The following is a 15,629-nucleotide window of genomic DNA, read 5'->3' as shown; positions in this document are numbered from 1 at the left end:
TTCACTCCTCAATACTGGGTGGATAAGGATGACCAAGAGCACAACTCTAGGCTTGCTCGAGGTGGGAAACTGAAGCCAAGACTCTGCAGAAAGCTGGGATTTAGGACTACTTTCTGCAATAGGGAAAATCTACTTCTTCATGGTTAGAAAGCTGTTTTGTCTTTGCCTGTGCACCAAATTTAAAACAGCAAAAATCTCCCCACAGCTTCCAAAATCACTTGGGGTTTAAGTAGTCACTTCCCTGAAGATCCAGAAACCCAAAGGCTGAGAAAGAAATAGAAGCATCCTTCTAGGGTTGGTCATGTGTGACCCTCAGACGACACAGCCCCTCGGCCCTGGATCACAGAGGAGGGTGCTAGACAGAAGCAGAGGTCCACAGTCACATGAGGTCCACCCAGAGACCCTGCTGTGAGCTGGAGTCGTGGGGCAGCAGACTCACACACAGAGAAAGCAACAAGGATCACCAACGAGAGTGGTCAAATGATTAGAGACATAAAAGGCAATGTTGAAAATATAAAAAAGAAAGAAGATATTCTTCTTTTAAATCAGACTCTTTTTTTACTAAGAGGCAAAAGATCTATTTAATCTGAAGACAATCCGGAGTATGTTAATCAGATTTATCTATCTATCCATTTGTTTAAGATAGGATTTCACTGCACTGCCCATCCTGGTCTCCAACTCTTGAGCTCAAGCAATCCTCCTGCCTCTGCCTCCCAAGTAGGTGGAACTACAAGTGTGCACCATTGCACTCAGCTCATATTAGACTTTTGTTTTGTTTTGTTTTTTGGTACCAAGGATCGAACTCGGGTCCTTGCGCTTGCATAGCAAGCGTCGAAACCACTGAGCTAAATCCCCAGCCCTCATATTAGACTTTTAAAAGAACCAAACAGAACTTTTGAAAATAAAAATATAGTGCTAAAATTAAGAATTCAATGGATGCCTCAACAGATTAGACCCAAAAAAGCAAACAGTGAAACGGAAGGTAGATCTGAGGAAATCTCTCAGATGTGGCACAGAGAGAAAGTGTGCAAAAGGAGATACCAAAGAGGGTGGGAGAACAGCACAGGAGGACCCGTGAGGGGTTCTAGAAAAATGAGACTTCAGGGATAGGCAAGAGTAACATTCCAAGAGCCGATGGGTGGGAAATTTCTAGAAATAAACACACAGGAGTCCTCAGAGCCAGGAAGTACAAAAGAGTCTAGGCAGGATTAAAAGGTACCAAATGTGCCAGTCTAACAGTGCAGGCCCAGGGGGCTGATCCCCTGGTGCCCAGCCAGTGCCTCCCTGCGCCCACCGGCCTCCCCGCTCCCAGGCCTTCCCCGGGGAGCTCCCACTCTGCATGACTGTGGCTGTGGCTTTGGGTAGTCCATCTCACAGACGTTTTATTTGCACCTTCTATAGTAGCAGTGGCCCTTTCCCTAAAACCTATTCTGGTTTTCTGAGTAATATGTTCATCACAGAACATATAGAAAATGCAGAATAGTATTTTCTAATTCCCACTGGCATCCTGTTTTATTTCCCTCCATTTTTTTCTTCTACAAATATACACATATTTAATGTAATTGGTATTTTACTGCATTACAGATTGGGATCCTTATTTTTTCAATTCATTTACATATGTGAATGTGCTGGTGTTTATTCAACCATACAATGAAATGTTATGCACCACTGTTAACAGCTACATAAATGACATTGTACAGCTTGACAAAATGCATTTAAGCCATTTTCTAGTGCTGGATATTTAGTGCTGCTGACTGATTGATTTTTTTTTTTTTTTTTTTTGGTACCAGTGATCGAACTCAGGACCTTGCACTTTCAAGGCAGGCGGCGGAACCACTGAGCTAAATCCCCAGCCCTGATTGATTGCCATTTTACAGGAGAACCATATTAAGTAATGCTGCCTACCTTTTGAGGCCCAGTTCGAGTCCCAGCACCTCCAGAAAGCTTTCTCAGCCTATTTCAACATCCAGCAACATCTCCCTCCTCAGATCTATGATAACCTGTGGTATATCTGACATAGCTTAGCACACAGCCATGTGTCACCCCCTGCTCTCTGTCTCATGGGTGTTCTGTCTCAGGTCCAGAACTCTCCTAGTAGCACATATCCCTGGGAGCTCCCCAGTACCTTGCACACAACAGGCACTTAATATGTGCTGACTTCCTAGAGCCCAGACCCCTTAAACTGTATGAGCCTAGTCAGCTCTACTTTCCAAAGTCAGGGCTGTAGGAGCCCACAGTGGCCTGGTCTGATAGTTTGCTGCGCCTTGAACTTCAGCCAGGACCACTGTGACTAGAGGCTGTTCCAATGAGACTAGAGCTTCATGGCACCCATGACTGGTGATCACCCCCAACCCACCTCCATACCAGGTCTGCACGGTGGGGTGAGGCCTGGTGCCAGACAGCTGGGGGTTCAATCCCAGGCTCTCCACTGGCCCAGCAGGACAGCCGAGGCCTGGCTTGACTTCCTCAGTGGGCACAGACCCAGAACAGCACAGAGGAGCTCATTCAGGAAGCCCTATCCTGGCAACCCCACACCCTTCCCCCAAGAAGGCTGCCCACTCTTCCCTTCCCAGAAATGCCCACCTGGCCCATGGGGACACGAGTCGTAATCTCTGACCCACAGAGGCTCGAGTCCAGACTCCCCAACATGGCCTTCCAGGCTGCCTGCCTGGCGGCCTACCTGCACCACCTCCCCCATCTGCAGTGACAACCGGGCAGGAGCCTCTCTGCAGCTCAGGTGTGTTCCCTCCACTGGGACACCTGTGTCCTCTCTGCTGCCTCCTCCCCAGTGAGGCCCACCACTACTCCTCTGCTGTTCCTCCACCCTTACTCCTTCTGGGTGAGACAAAACCACATATTTCCTTTCGCCCTGTGACATCTTAATAAGAGTAGGTGACACACTATGGATATTTGTCACTTTGTACTGAACTTCCCAGTAAAGCCAGTGTGCGGCAGGCTCAGCAGAGGCCTGGCTGGCTCACACCTGGAGAAGGTAGGTTTCAGCCATGGAGGATTTATGCCCCACCTCTAGCTTTGGGGGATGAGAAAAAATTAAAAATAACAGCTGCCACTGACAGCTTCCTGCAGGCCATGCACCTTAGTCATTACAATTACTCCTAACTACCCTGGTGAGGCAAGATGCAAATATTGTCCTTGTCTGTAGATGAAGAAACAGAGGGTCAGGCAGGTTAAGCAGTCCACTTAGGTACCAGGCTAGGAGGTGGCAGAGTGGAGATTCACATCCAGACCCCTATGACCCAAAGCTTGCCTGTCAACCACAGCATTAATATGGCAGAAAGCCCCGGACACTGAGGTAAACACAGCCATATTCGTGACCAGAATCATTTACTGAGGGCCACAGCCAACAGCTCACCAGCCTAAGGATCCCCGAGACACCCCTCTAAAACCAGCAGCAATCTTCAAGTCTGTCTTCTGGCAGAGGAGACGACTCTCTCACTTCGGTTAAGTGTAGCCAACACCTCCGTATGTTAAGACAGCACCTGACAATCCCCTGAGCTCTGGAGTGAGGCAGGGAGGAAGGGGCAAAAGATGACAGGGTCCTTGTCCTCTGGGGACACTGAGTGAGCGCTACAGAGGAGGAAAGGAGCAAAAGGCGAATGGGACAGGGCTGAGGGCTTCCTGGAAGAAGTGGTGACTGAGCCCATCCTGTAGACTAAGTGTCTCTCAGCTTCCTGGGCCACTGGCCCCTGACTCAGGAGTCTGTAGTCTAGATGCACCTGATAAGTGGCTGCTCACAGAAATGCTCTACCTTCCCAGCCTCAGGGCCTCTGCTCCAGCGGTAACTATCACGGAAACACTCCTTTGTCACACACACACACCCCTATCTGGCCGTGAAATTCCTCTCTGCGTGCCACTGGCCACCTGTCCATCTCACCATCATCCCCAAGAGAGCCCTGCTCTCGCTCTCTGGGTCCCCATGACACATCTGTGGCTCTCAGTGGGTGCTTATGTTCCAGGGATGAGACACACACGTGCATCATCTATGCACACAGGCCCACACAGGGAGCTACACTGTCTCCCCTGCAGTCCTGTCACAGACAGCTGTTACACTCAGCCAAGCAGGATGCTTTGCTTTAATGCTAGAGTCTCAGCATAACCACCGAGCTAAAATGTTATGACTGATCCAAACCAAAAGACATACATGACACAATTCAGGTGAAACAGCACAACATAAAGGGGCTTCTCAGCTGGGTGAACCCCAAAACCCACTCTGCCTTTACCCTTCCACCCCCTCCTCATCTGAAGGCCAAGGCCAGCCACACCTGGCAGGTTCTACTAATAGCAGGGAAATTGTGACAATTCAACAAGATGACAATCAGAAGGCACCGATGTGGCCAGGCCCAGCCTGGTACTGCAGCTGGTCCAAGGGCACACACATCCTGTCATCGCTATTCAAGGGCAGGCAGACAGGCTCCGTTACTTGGTGTTTTTCAAACCTCTTTGGCCATGAGCCAGAGTAAGAAGTAATCCTTACGCTGGGGCCCAGAATACAAAAACTACACAGTTGCCACCATTGCAATAAAAGTCCCATGAAACACTTGTCCTCATGGCAAGGGTACATACTGATGTTGTCTCTTTCATCTCTTTCTATGTCATTTCAGAACCAACCACAAACCAAGGGGGAAGCTGGAAGAGGCCTACCCACACTCACCCAGCGTGTCAGAGCTGCTCTCCACTGTCTCATTGACCTTCCTCGCAACTCTGGCCACCGCCTCGCCCATCTTCTTCAGCATGCAGACCTGGGTGTCCTGCTGCCAGCCAACGGGCCGGTCTGCTCTTCACAAAGGGGCCTGCACCTGGGGAAAACACAGGGCCATCAAGCACGGGCCGGAGTCCACCCCCAGCATCCTTCTCTCCAGACCCCAGGCTGCCAGGGACCCACAGGGAGGGCCCCAGCCACTCACCTCCTCTCAGGGGACCCAGGACCCAGGCTGCATCCAGCTTGGCCTTTGCACGGGCTGATCTGCCTGTCGCAGGGTGAGGGCAGCTGGGCCCTACTGCTTTTCTGGGAGGACCAACATGTATGACCTCACCAGACACAGGGTCCCTGGCTTGAACCAGTGGCCAGGCAGGTGTGAGGGCTCAGGTGTGCACTGGCCTGTGACTCAACAGGCGGGGTGCTGGGGAGGAGGTGAGGCACAGCCAACTGCAGGGAAAGGCACGTGTCCCTCCATCCCATCACCTCTGAGCCTATCCAAACAACCACTCCAGTTTCCCTGTTCTCCCCACCCGCATCTGCCAGGATCCTCTTGCATGGCAGGAAGTAGGGATACCCAGGCAAACTGGAACCCGCAGTCCAGCAGGTGGGAAGTCTCAGGAATTCCCTTCCCATGTGCCAAGAGGGAGGGGCGGTTACAACGTTGGCCTGCAGACCTGATTCTCAGCCTGATGCTGGGGCAATCTGCAAGAAGTGGGGGAGGGACTGGAAAGGAGAAAAGGAAACTGGATCACTAGGGAGAAAAGGCTTAGAGAAGAGCGAGGAAGACAAAATCCTAAGGTGTTAGAATTACAAGGTAGTAAGACATAAAGACAGAGAAATGTCCCCAACTCCCTGTTTATTACAGAGAAGGAAACCAAGGCATAGGGTGGCTAAGTGACCTGGCCAAGGTCAAAGTATGGAAGGGAGTTTGAAGTGAGTTCAGACCAGCTGCACACCCAGTGTTCACTGGTTACAGAAGTCACCCACACCACCAGCAGCAGCACCCCTCATAGAGAAGAAAGAACTGACTCAAGGTCAATGCCCTCCAGCTGTGCCCCAGGCCTAAGCCTGGGTTCACAGACAGCTCGAGAGGCTCCACTGACCTGGCTCTGAGAGCTAAGGGCAGAATAGGAAGGCAGAGAGGAGGGGCGTGGGCACAGTGCTCAGGACAGGCACCTGCAGAGTCAGTGGTGCGCCACAGAGTGTGTTTCATCAAGGAGGCGGCCCTGCAGGCCTGAGACCAGGCTGCAGTGCAAAGAGACAGACCCAGTGGCAAACTCTCCATCCACAGCTGAGAAGCCTGGACAGAGTTTCCTAACTACTCTGAGACCAGTTCCTTGATGTGAGTAGGAGATCTAGTGACACCTTGCTGAGTTCATAGTTGATCAAAATATATAGACCCACCTAGCTTGGAGCCCAGGACACATAAAAATACTCAACAGATGCCACCGAGAGAACACAGCAGCACATGTGCAGTGAGGCCAGCAGCTAAGCCCAGTTTATCACCTGTGTAACTCTGAACAAACATCCCAGTGAACTCATCCTTAAGGAATGAGTAAAATTCCCAACTGTCCACCTTCAGAAACTCTTCCCTGACTGCCCCAGCCTGGTGTTCTCTCCTCCCTCTGAGATCCAGCAGCACTCAATGACTTAGCATAAGTCACCTGGGTTGTTTATGAGCCTTAATGTGCACACACACCCACACACGTCTCCCCCAGCAGCCTATGGGCAGATCTATACTGCGCTTCCCCCTGCTCTCTACCTCACCCCAGACACAGAGCTCAGAATCCCCTGCGGTATAATGATGGTCAACAGACATCACTTGGGTTTCAAAGCTGAGCACCAGTCAAATGCCTTACAACAAATCCAAGACACAGTCTAAGTAGGGAAAAGTCATCAGTTCAAATGCCTTCAAAGGACAAATATGCAAAGTCCATAAGCTGGGACAGGGGAGGACAGCAGGGAACAGGAGAGACGGTGGCGAACTGAGCCCAACAGCTTCAGGACTCCTAAGACCAAGTCACTTCAGTGTTGCTGTAACCTTGGTAATTGATCTGACCCCTTAATGAATGGGGAAACTGAGGACCCAAGAGGGGAGGTGAATTGGCTAGATTGAAACAAAGAACCCAGGTCTTCTAATTCCCAGCCTAGGACTCTTCCTACCACACCATGCCCCCTCCTTTCCTCACCTCCAATATTCATCACCAATAATCAGAAGCAGGGCCCCGAATTTAGCTCAGTGGTTCCAGCGCCTGCAATTCTACTAGCTGCCAGCAGGTGCAGTGGTACCTTCAGCCATGGATGAAAATGAGTCCCATTAAAAAAACTCATTTAAGGGCCAGGGATTTAGCTCAGTGGTTCCGCCGCCTGCCTCACAAGCAGAAGGACCCGAGTTCGATCCCTGGTACCAAAAAAAACCCACAAAAAACAACTCATTTAACTGGTGCCAGAAACCAAAGGTGTGGGTGGGAGTGGACACAGGAGCATGAACAGGAACAGCAAGTAAGGCCTGGATAGCAGAAGAGTTCACTAGGAAGAAGGGCTCTGTACCTTCCAGAGGATGTTCTGGGGATCCAAAACCATCATCTAAAATGTCAGTGGTAGCTGCCTAAAATCATCACCCTTGCTGCATCGCTAGGAAGCCACCCTTTCTTCACCTAAAATTACCTCTTCCCCAAGGAGATTTAGCTCAGTGGTGCCGCCACCTGCCTCGAAAGCGCAAGGTCCTGAGTTCAATCCAGGGTACTAAAAAAAAAAGTTATAAATTAAGAAAAAATGGGGCCAGGGATTTAGCTCAGTGGTTCTGCTCCCTGCCTCGCAGTTGCAAGGTCCCAAGTTTGATCCCCGGTACCAAAAAAAAAAAACAAGAAAAAAATGTTATTAAAAAAAAACCTACCTCTTCCCCCACAAAGGGGAATTGCTCCACCAAGTCCAGCTGGCAGTCCCTCTCCCAGGCCAGATGACAAAGGCCTGCCCTCTTCCACACAGGCAGTGTGAAAGGGAAGGACAGTGGGGTCACATGTTACATGGGGCCCAATATAGGGTCAGAGGGGTCCAGACTGAGGGAAGAACAAACTTGGGACATCAGGGGACTGGAATGGGCCTCTGGGGTCCCAAAAGGGCACCAACAAGATCACCTAACTTCAGCTGGATGTGGTGGTTTATAATCCCAGCTACTGAGGAGACCGAACCAGGAGAGTAGCAAGTTCTAGGCCAGCTCTGGCAACTTAGTGAAACCTCGTCCCAAAGTAAGATAAAAAGGGCTGGCTCAGTGGTAGACCCCTTGCCTAGCACAAGACCCTGGGTTCCATCACCAACAGAAGGAAAGAAGGGAAGGGAAGGGGAGGAGAATGGAGGGAAAGGGAGAGGAGGGGAGGGGAGGGGAGGAGGAGAGATAGGAGGGAGGGAAGGAAATTTTAAGATCATCCAACTATATTCATTCATTGCTCCTTTCACCCCCAAGCCTATCTGACCAAAAACAAAAAAAACCCAAGAATTTATTTAAGGCCAGGGATGGTGGTGCATACCTGTAATCCCAGCACCCAGGAGGCTGAGATAGAAGGATTGCCATGAGTTCGAGGCCAGCTTGGGCTAAATCATGAGTTCAAACAAACAACAGCAGCAACAACAACAAAAATTAGGGAGAAAGGCTGGGGGGGATAAAGAAAGCTTTTTGTTGTTGTTGTTTTGAATTGATTTTGAGAAAAACAGAAAAAATGTCCAAATCACACAAGTGACAGTCATGGTCCTGCCTGGGACTGAATGCAGAGCCTCATGTAGGGCTGCCCTGGGGGTGGGGCTCCTGTCTATTAAACAATTTGAGTCAAGGTACAGTCTACTAGTCAGTACCATATGAACAATGGGTACATGGGCAGCCCCTCCAGGAACCAGAACTCAACCACAGGGCCCCAAGACAACCCACAGGCCCAGTGCTGGGCTCCTTTAGGCATCTGGTCAACCCCAGGCAAACAGTGGTGGTGGCCAAGAGTCAGAGGACATCCTAAAGGGAAGAGACAGGAACCATGGCCCATGTGGGTCTCATCTGGGCTTGGGCACTCCAGCTGGATGGCACCTCGGCTCCCAGGCACTGTAGGAGAGCAAAGGGCTTAGGAAATGTCAAGGAAAGAACTCCAAATCCCAGAGACCTTTCAACATGGTGTCCAGGCCCATACTCACACTGCTGCTGCCCGCCATGGCCCTCATGCACCCCACTTCCTCTTTTCCCAGAGTGTTCACTGTGGCCCAGGAAATGTTTAAACCTATCATCTCCTGGGCACCTCCTATACCACCCGTACTGTAGAGTAAGGGGACAGAGACAGGGTACTGACCAGAAGAAGCTTCCCACCTAGAAGCAGAATGAACGGGATGGAGGCACAGCTGTGACACCAGGCCGCGCACACAGCCATCGAGGCATGTGGCTAGGCCTCCCTGTCAAGCTGTCCTCTGAGGAGAGAGCAACTAATCCAAGCAGAGTTTTGGAAAGTTATGTGCTGTGAAGCAGCCTCATTCATAAAATGGAAATACCAGCTTTCTCAACGGCATTACTGTGAAAAGTATCTGACATGTCAGTCCTGAGAAAGGACTCTGCAGACCATTAAGGTTTCCCATACGAAAGGACTACCAATAAGTAAGTGATCAAACAAGTGCAGACAGAAGTTCAGATATAACTTAAGACCCAAAAAGAAGTAGCCCTGTTTGGCAGGAGCGAGCAATCCTCCCTCCTGTTCGGCCAAATCAGGACCCGGATTCAAAGCCGGGTGAGGGGTTAAGCCCGGACCATGGCCTTCTGGCCCTTACCAGCAAGAACACTGCCTTATCTTGCAGTCCCCAGATCTCTGCAGAGGAGCCGCTGCGACACCCTGTCCGCACCAGCTGCTCCTATATTTAGTTACTGGTGTGGTCAGTCGGGAACTTTAGAGCCTGGCAGCGGCTCTGCGTGGCAACCCGAGCCTCAGAGCGTGCGTGCAAGCTGCCCCCAAGGCTGTGGCTAGCCAGGCCTATCGACCTTGCCAAGCCGAGGAGCAGGAAGGGAGATGTGGGACGGAGGGCTTTCTCCTCAGCACCCCTAATTCGGCCCACTCGAGGCCAGAGCAGGGTTGACCCACTTTCCCACCCGGGGGGAAAGAGCCCGCTGGGGCATGAGCAGGACGGGCCAGAGCCTTGTATTTGCACCCTGGGCTTTGGGGAGCCGCGAACAGGCTCCCTAAATGCGCTTAGTGGCACGTGCCACCCAGGACTGTGCGCGGGGCAGCCCAAGGTCCCGGCGCCTGACCCGCAGGGGTCCCCCTCACCCCCACGCCCGCAGCCAGTGGCTCCCGTCGCCGGTCCCCGCTGGCCTGGCAGGCGGGGACTGAAGAGCATAAGGACGGCAGAGGAGAGTAGGCTAGCGATCGCGGGGGCCGGGGGCTCCTCACGCGGACCAGGGGGCCTCTCCCGGGCGGGCATCTGCAGCTCCCCAGAGCGGAAGCAAACCCGAAAGTGTGGTTTCGGGATCGAAATACAGCAGCAGCCTCTCCCAGCACTGGCGCCGCCTCCCCGCAGCGCTGCCCGCCTCCCCGCTCCCCAGCCAGGGCGGGCCGGCCGCGCGAAGCGAGCAGGACCCGCCACGCCCGCACAGCCTGGGCCGCGGAGCCGCACCCGGTGTGCGGCGGCTCGGGTCCACCGGGCCTGGGGGAGGGGAGGGGAGGGGACGCCGCCAACACGGGGCACTCCTCTCCCCCTTTCCCCCGGCCCCTGCAACGCCAGGCCGCAGACCACGTTTACTGTGCGGGGCACGAAGCGTGTGGCCCGGATGCGGGCCGCTTTCGGCTCCACTTACGGCGACAATGCCTCCTAGCGCCCGGCGATACGCACTCCAACTCCTTCGGCAGCCGGCTGCGCCCCATGCGAGTTCCCGGACCGAGGGGCGGGGCGCAGGGGATTGGAGGCGCTGCCTCACGGCCGTTAGCCAATCGCCATGGCGAAACGGGCGCGGGGAGCGGGGAGGGGGCGGGCAGAGGCTCACAACCAATCAGCTCGCCGCTCCCCACGCGTGCTCTCGAAAACAGGGAGGAACCGCTTTGTGCGCTTCTTGGGCAGGGAGAACACCGAGGGGGTGGGAGGGTGTAGACCTGAATCTGCGGAGCGTTCCAGCAGGATCCTGAGGGCTGAGGGTCGGGTTTGCTTTTCTGGAGGAAATGGGGCTGAACTAGTCAGATTGGGAGTACTTTGAAAAACTTGAAGATGGAGCGTGGAGAACTTTTCATGTGGCGCCCTGGGGCTCCCATTCAGGTGTTTATAGAAATTCTGGCCAGTTACTTCACCTCGCGGGAGCCCAATTGTCCCATCTATAAAATAGGAATTGAAGTAGGCCGGGTGTGGTGCCGCGCGCCTGAAATCCTAGCACCCAGGTGGCTGAGGCAAGAAGATCGCTAGGAGCTCAGGTCACCCTGGGCTACATAGTGAGTTCACACCCAGCCTGAACTACATAAGGAGACCTTGTTTCAAAAAAAAAGCCAAAAAGAAAATAAAAAAGGAACTGAAGTATATAAACACATACTTCGCAGGCTCATTGTGGGGACTGATGTGTGGAGTGCTTAGTGCAGTGCCCATGGTCCCAAAAGGTAGCTGCTTCCCTGGCCCTCCTTTAAGGAGGACTTGACATACACTTTATCAGTCCTGTGGGAAGACACAGGAGATAGGGCCCCGCCTCAAGTGTAACTGACAAACCTATCAAAGGCTTTATAAACAGAGACGTTCATTAAATATGCATAGGCCTGGAGAAAAATGTTTCCTGGAAGGTTTTGTTTTTGTTTTGTTTGGGAGTTTTAGGATTGGTTACTTGGTTGGTTGGCTGGGCCTGAGGATTGTACCCTGCACCTTTTCACTGACTTACATCCCCAGACTTTTTATTTTATTTATTTTTTAAGTCAGTATCTTGCTTTGAAGTTCAGACTGGCCTTGAACTCACTACATAGCCCAGGCTGGCCTTGAACTTGCAGCGACCCTCCTAGCTCAGCCTTTCTAGGGCTGGGATGACAGGCTTGTACCACCATGCCCAGCTCCCACTAAATATATATTTTTTTCTTTCTTACTTTCTTTTTTTCTATTAAGGACAGAGTCTTGCTAAATTGCCCAGGCTTTCGGGGCAATTCAGCCTTCCAGAGGGATTCAATACGGCCACTTTCTAGAGAAAGTAATTCAGCCCCTGGAGGCTTGGGCAGTCTCACGAGGAACACACACCACCACCACCCCCGGGGGGCTTTGATTAATGTTATGGGTTGCACTGGTCCCTCAGAAACAATACTTTAAGAGCCTAACCTTCAGTACCTCAGAATGTGACCATGTTTGGAAATAGAGTCATCACAGATGAGATTAGTTTGGAAGAGGTTACGCTGAGCAATGGAGGACCCTAACCCCGAACAGCTGGAGTTCTCAGACGAGGAGAGACACAGAGACTCAGGAAGGACATGATGTGGTAGCGGTGATGGGGGGAAGCAGAGACAGGGGTGGTGAATCTGCAGCCAAGTAATGCTCAGATCCTCCACAAAGGAACAGCCTCTGTTGCGCACATGGTTCAGGCTTCCGGAAATGTGAGAGAACAGGTTTCTGTTGATTTAAAGTTCCCAGTCTGTGACAATCTGGTATAGCCACCCAAGTAAATAACCCAATGCTACAAGATCTGAAACTGTGAATATCAACACAGTGCTACGTGGAAAAGTCCACCCCTGACCACAGTGGCAGGTCATAGTCAGCTACAGGTGCACTAAATCTATTGTGTGAGGTATACATGAAACACTCAGGAATTTTGTGTTTACACTTGAGTCCCATCCCAAGATCTCATTTGGAATAATTCCAAATTTATCAAAAATATCCAGACACTTCCATGGGGCCAGGGATTTAGCTCAGTGGTTTCACCACCTGCTGCACAAGCACAAGGACCCGAGTTCAATCCCTGGTTCCAAAAAAAAAAATATCCAGACACTTCCAGTCCCTAGCATGGAGGATGAGAAATCTCACAGTATGTCTTTCAAAACTGAATGCCTGTTACATGCAAGGCCCCAGTGCCTGGGGCTGAGGCTCAGGGGTAGAGCTCTTGCCTAGCATGTATGAAGCCCTGGGTCTGCAACCCCCAGCACTGCAAAACAAATAGCCTTACATTTGTGGCCAGCTTCTGCACGTGGATATTTTCTCTCCCCTACTAAGCCATACAGGGCTTTGGTGCACAACCTAAGGGCTCAGCAAATGCTGCCAACTGCTGACTGATGGCCCCAGCCCGGGTTCCCCACATTCATGCTTTACCTTGCCCAGCCCCCATCTCAGGAAGTTCATCCTGGCCCTTCCAATTCCATGTGGACAAAATTCCTTGCCAGCTAAAGGGCCACAGCATCTGTGCCTGTGCTTGCTTCTCAGAGGACTTACTGTTCTGTACTCAGACTGCACCATGTCTGCCCAAGCCTTTTCCTTCATTCCAAACACCTGAGCTTGACATCAGTCAGATTTGTGCATAATAAAACACCCCAAGACTTAGAAGCAGCTGGAAACAACAACTATTTATTTAGTTCATGGTTTTGGGGGTCATAACTGGGAAACTCTTCTGGTCTCAAATGGATTCCCCGCTGCAGGTGGGGTCAGTTGCCAGGCAGAAGACAACCTCTGCTTCTGTCCACCGAGGCCACTGGGCCCCATAGCTCTGGCCTCCCAGCGGGAACACTCAGCTTGTTCACATGGCACTGCTGGGCTCCGGGGGCAGGAGTGGGGCATGCACCTCCTCTCAAGGTTCAGACTGCAAACGAGCAGTTCTTTATTTCTACAGTTGTGTTGACTAAACCAAGTTGCAAGCTCAATTCAGGGGTAAGGGTGGGAGGACAGCAGAGCAACATGGAGAGAGCCTGAGGACAGGGATGGGGAAAGAATTGAGCTCAGTTTGCTGTCTCCACCAGTGCTCAGTAAATAATCCCACAATATCAGGCATGCAGTGACTGACCAGTAAAGAGGGACAATGCTGAGATGTTTCAATCACAGTGTTCATTGCTCTGTGTTGAAGCAATTGTGACCCTTAATCCTGCTACATCAACTTCATTGGATTGAGAAATGTCTACCAGATGAAGAATGCTCCTGGGTAATAACAGACTCAATGAGAGAGAAATTAGGGAAACAATCGCTTTCATGATAGCATCCAAAAAAATGAAATATCTAGGAATCAATCTAACTAAAGAAGCAAAAGACCTCTACATTGAGAACTACAGCACTCTGAAAAAAGAGATCAAAGAGGATATAAGAAAATGGAAAGATATCTCTTGTTCCTGGGTAGGAAGAACCAATATTGTGAAAATGGCCATACTTCCAGAATTGCTATACAGATTCAATGCAATCCCAATTGAAATCCTAACAGTATATTTCACAGAACTAGAGAACAAAAATTCATTTGGAACCAGAAGAGACCTAGAATAGCAAAAGCAATTCTAGGCAACAGAGACATGGCTGGGGGTATCACAATCCCCAACTTGAAACTATACTACAAAGCCACTGTGATAAAAACAACATGGTACTGGCAAAGAAACAGACCTAAGGATGAGTGGAATAGATTAGAAGATGCAGAAACAACTCCAGACATACTCAGCTACCTCATCTTCGACAAAGGAGTGAAACACCCTCACAGGAGGAAAGATAGTCTCTTTAATAAATGGTATTGGAAAAACTGGATTTCAACTTGCCAAAGATTAAAACTAGACCCCTATCTTTCACCATGCACTAAACTAAAATCAAAGAGGATTAAAGATCTAAATATTAAAACAGAAACACCAAACTTGCTAGAAGATAAAGTAGGTAGAACTCTCGAAGACATTGGCATAGGGAAAAATCTTTATGAACAAATCCTCAGTAGCATGGGAACTAGCACAAATAATCAACAACTGAGATCTCATCTTATTAAAAAGCTTCTGCACTGCAAGAGAAATCACCAACAAAGCTAAGAGACAACCTACAATGTGGGAAAAAATTTTTACCAGCTGTTCCTCAGACAAAGGTCTACTATGTACCATGTAGAATATATAAAGACCTCAAAAGAATCAGACCATCCCAAATATAAAGACCCAAAATGGGGGTTCAAAAATGGGCATCTGAGGTCCGGGGATTTAGCTCAGTGGTTCTGCCACCTGCTTCGCAAGCACAAGGTCCTGAGTTCAATCCCCAGTACCCGCGCAAAAAAGGTCATTTGGGACAAAAACAACATTGAGATTCCACCTCACCCCAGAAAGAATGGCTGCTATCAAGAAATCAACCAATAACAAGTGCTGTCGGGGGTGTGGGGAGAAAGGAACCCTTCTCCATTGTTGGTGGGAGTGCAGACTGGTGCAACCATTGTGGAAATCAGTATGGAGATACCTCAAACAACCAGGATTGGAAGTCCCATTTGATCCAGCTATTCCTCTGCTGGGTATCTTCCCAAAAGAATTAAAAGAATCATACCACTGATATATATGCTCACCCATGTTTATAGTGGCATAGTTCATAATAGCTAAAACTTGGAAACAGCCCAATTGCCCATCAACTGAAGACTGGATGAATAAGATGTGTTTTTTTTTTTTAATCAAATAGAATACTACTCAGCCATAAAGAACAAGAAACTAGAGACATTTATAGCTAAGTGGATGCACATTGAGGCCATACTCTTAAGTGAAATAAATAGGACACACATGTGTAAATACCAAATAGTTTCTCTGGTGTGAAAAACTAAAAGTGTAAATAAGGATCAAAATGTATAATTGATATTGTGAAATAGGAAGAAAAGGTCTAAAGGAGTAGGGGAAGTGGGAGGGGTAGAGGAAAGTAAAGAAGGGAAAAGAAAAATATGAGAAAAGGAAAAAAATGGAAACAAAGTCTTTGTAAATAGACAAGGGTGGAGGGGGTGAAGGGAGAGCAGGGAAAG

The 15,629-nt window shown here is 50.2% G+C and overlaps 1 protein-coding gene across 12 annotated transcripts in view; it reads right to left on the bottom strand.

Annotated features, from left to right (window-relative positions):
- Lrrc20 (leucine rich repeat containing 20) overlaps positions 1–10,671 on the bottom strand; it is a 72,586-nt gene extending 61,915 nt beyond the window's left edge. For 3 of the 12 annotated variants that reach the window (XM_004846201.3, XM_004846204.3, XM_021259550.2), the window contains exons 1-2: positions 10,539–10,671; positions 4,673–4,817 (exon numbers count right to left, since the gene is read on the bottom strand). In XM_004846201.3, the coding sequence (XP_004846258.1) occupies positions 4,673–4,754 (82 nt within the window). In that variant the 5' untranslated portion in view covers positions 4,755–4,817; positions 10,539–10,671. The other 9 variants (XM_087184743.1, XM_021259545.2, XM_013072990.3 and 6 more) reach the window with 9 other exon arrangements.
- Positions 10,672–15,629: the final 4,958 nt, after the last annotated feature.

This window comes from Heterocephalus glaber, unplaced genomic scaffold (genome assembly GCF_053883595.1).
Source record: "Heterocephalus glaber isolate CG9 unplaced genomic scaffold, H.glaber_assembly_v1.0 deba00001497, whole genome shotgun sequence".
Classification (NCBI taxonomy): Eukaryota; Metazoa; Chordata; class Mammalia; order Rodentia; family Bathyergidae; genus Heterocephalus; species Heterocephalus glaber.
The sequence above is the reverse complement of the archived record's forward strand: the minus strand, read 5'-3'. Positions and strand labels throughout refer to the sequence as shown.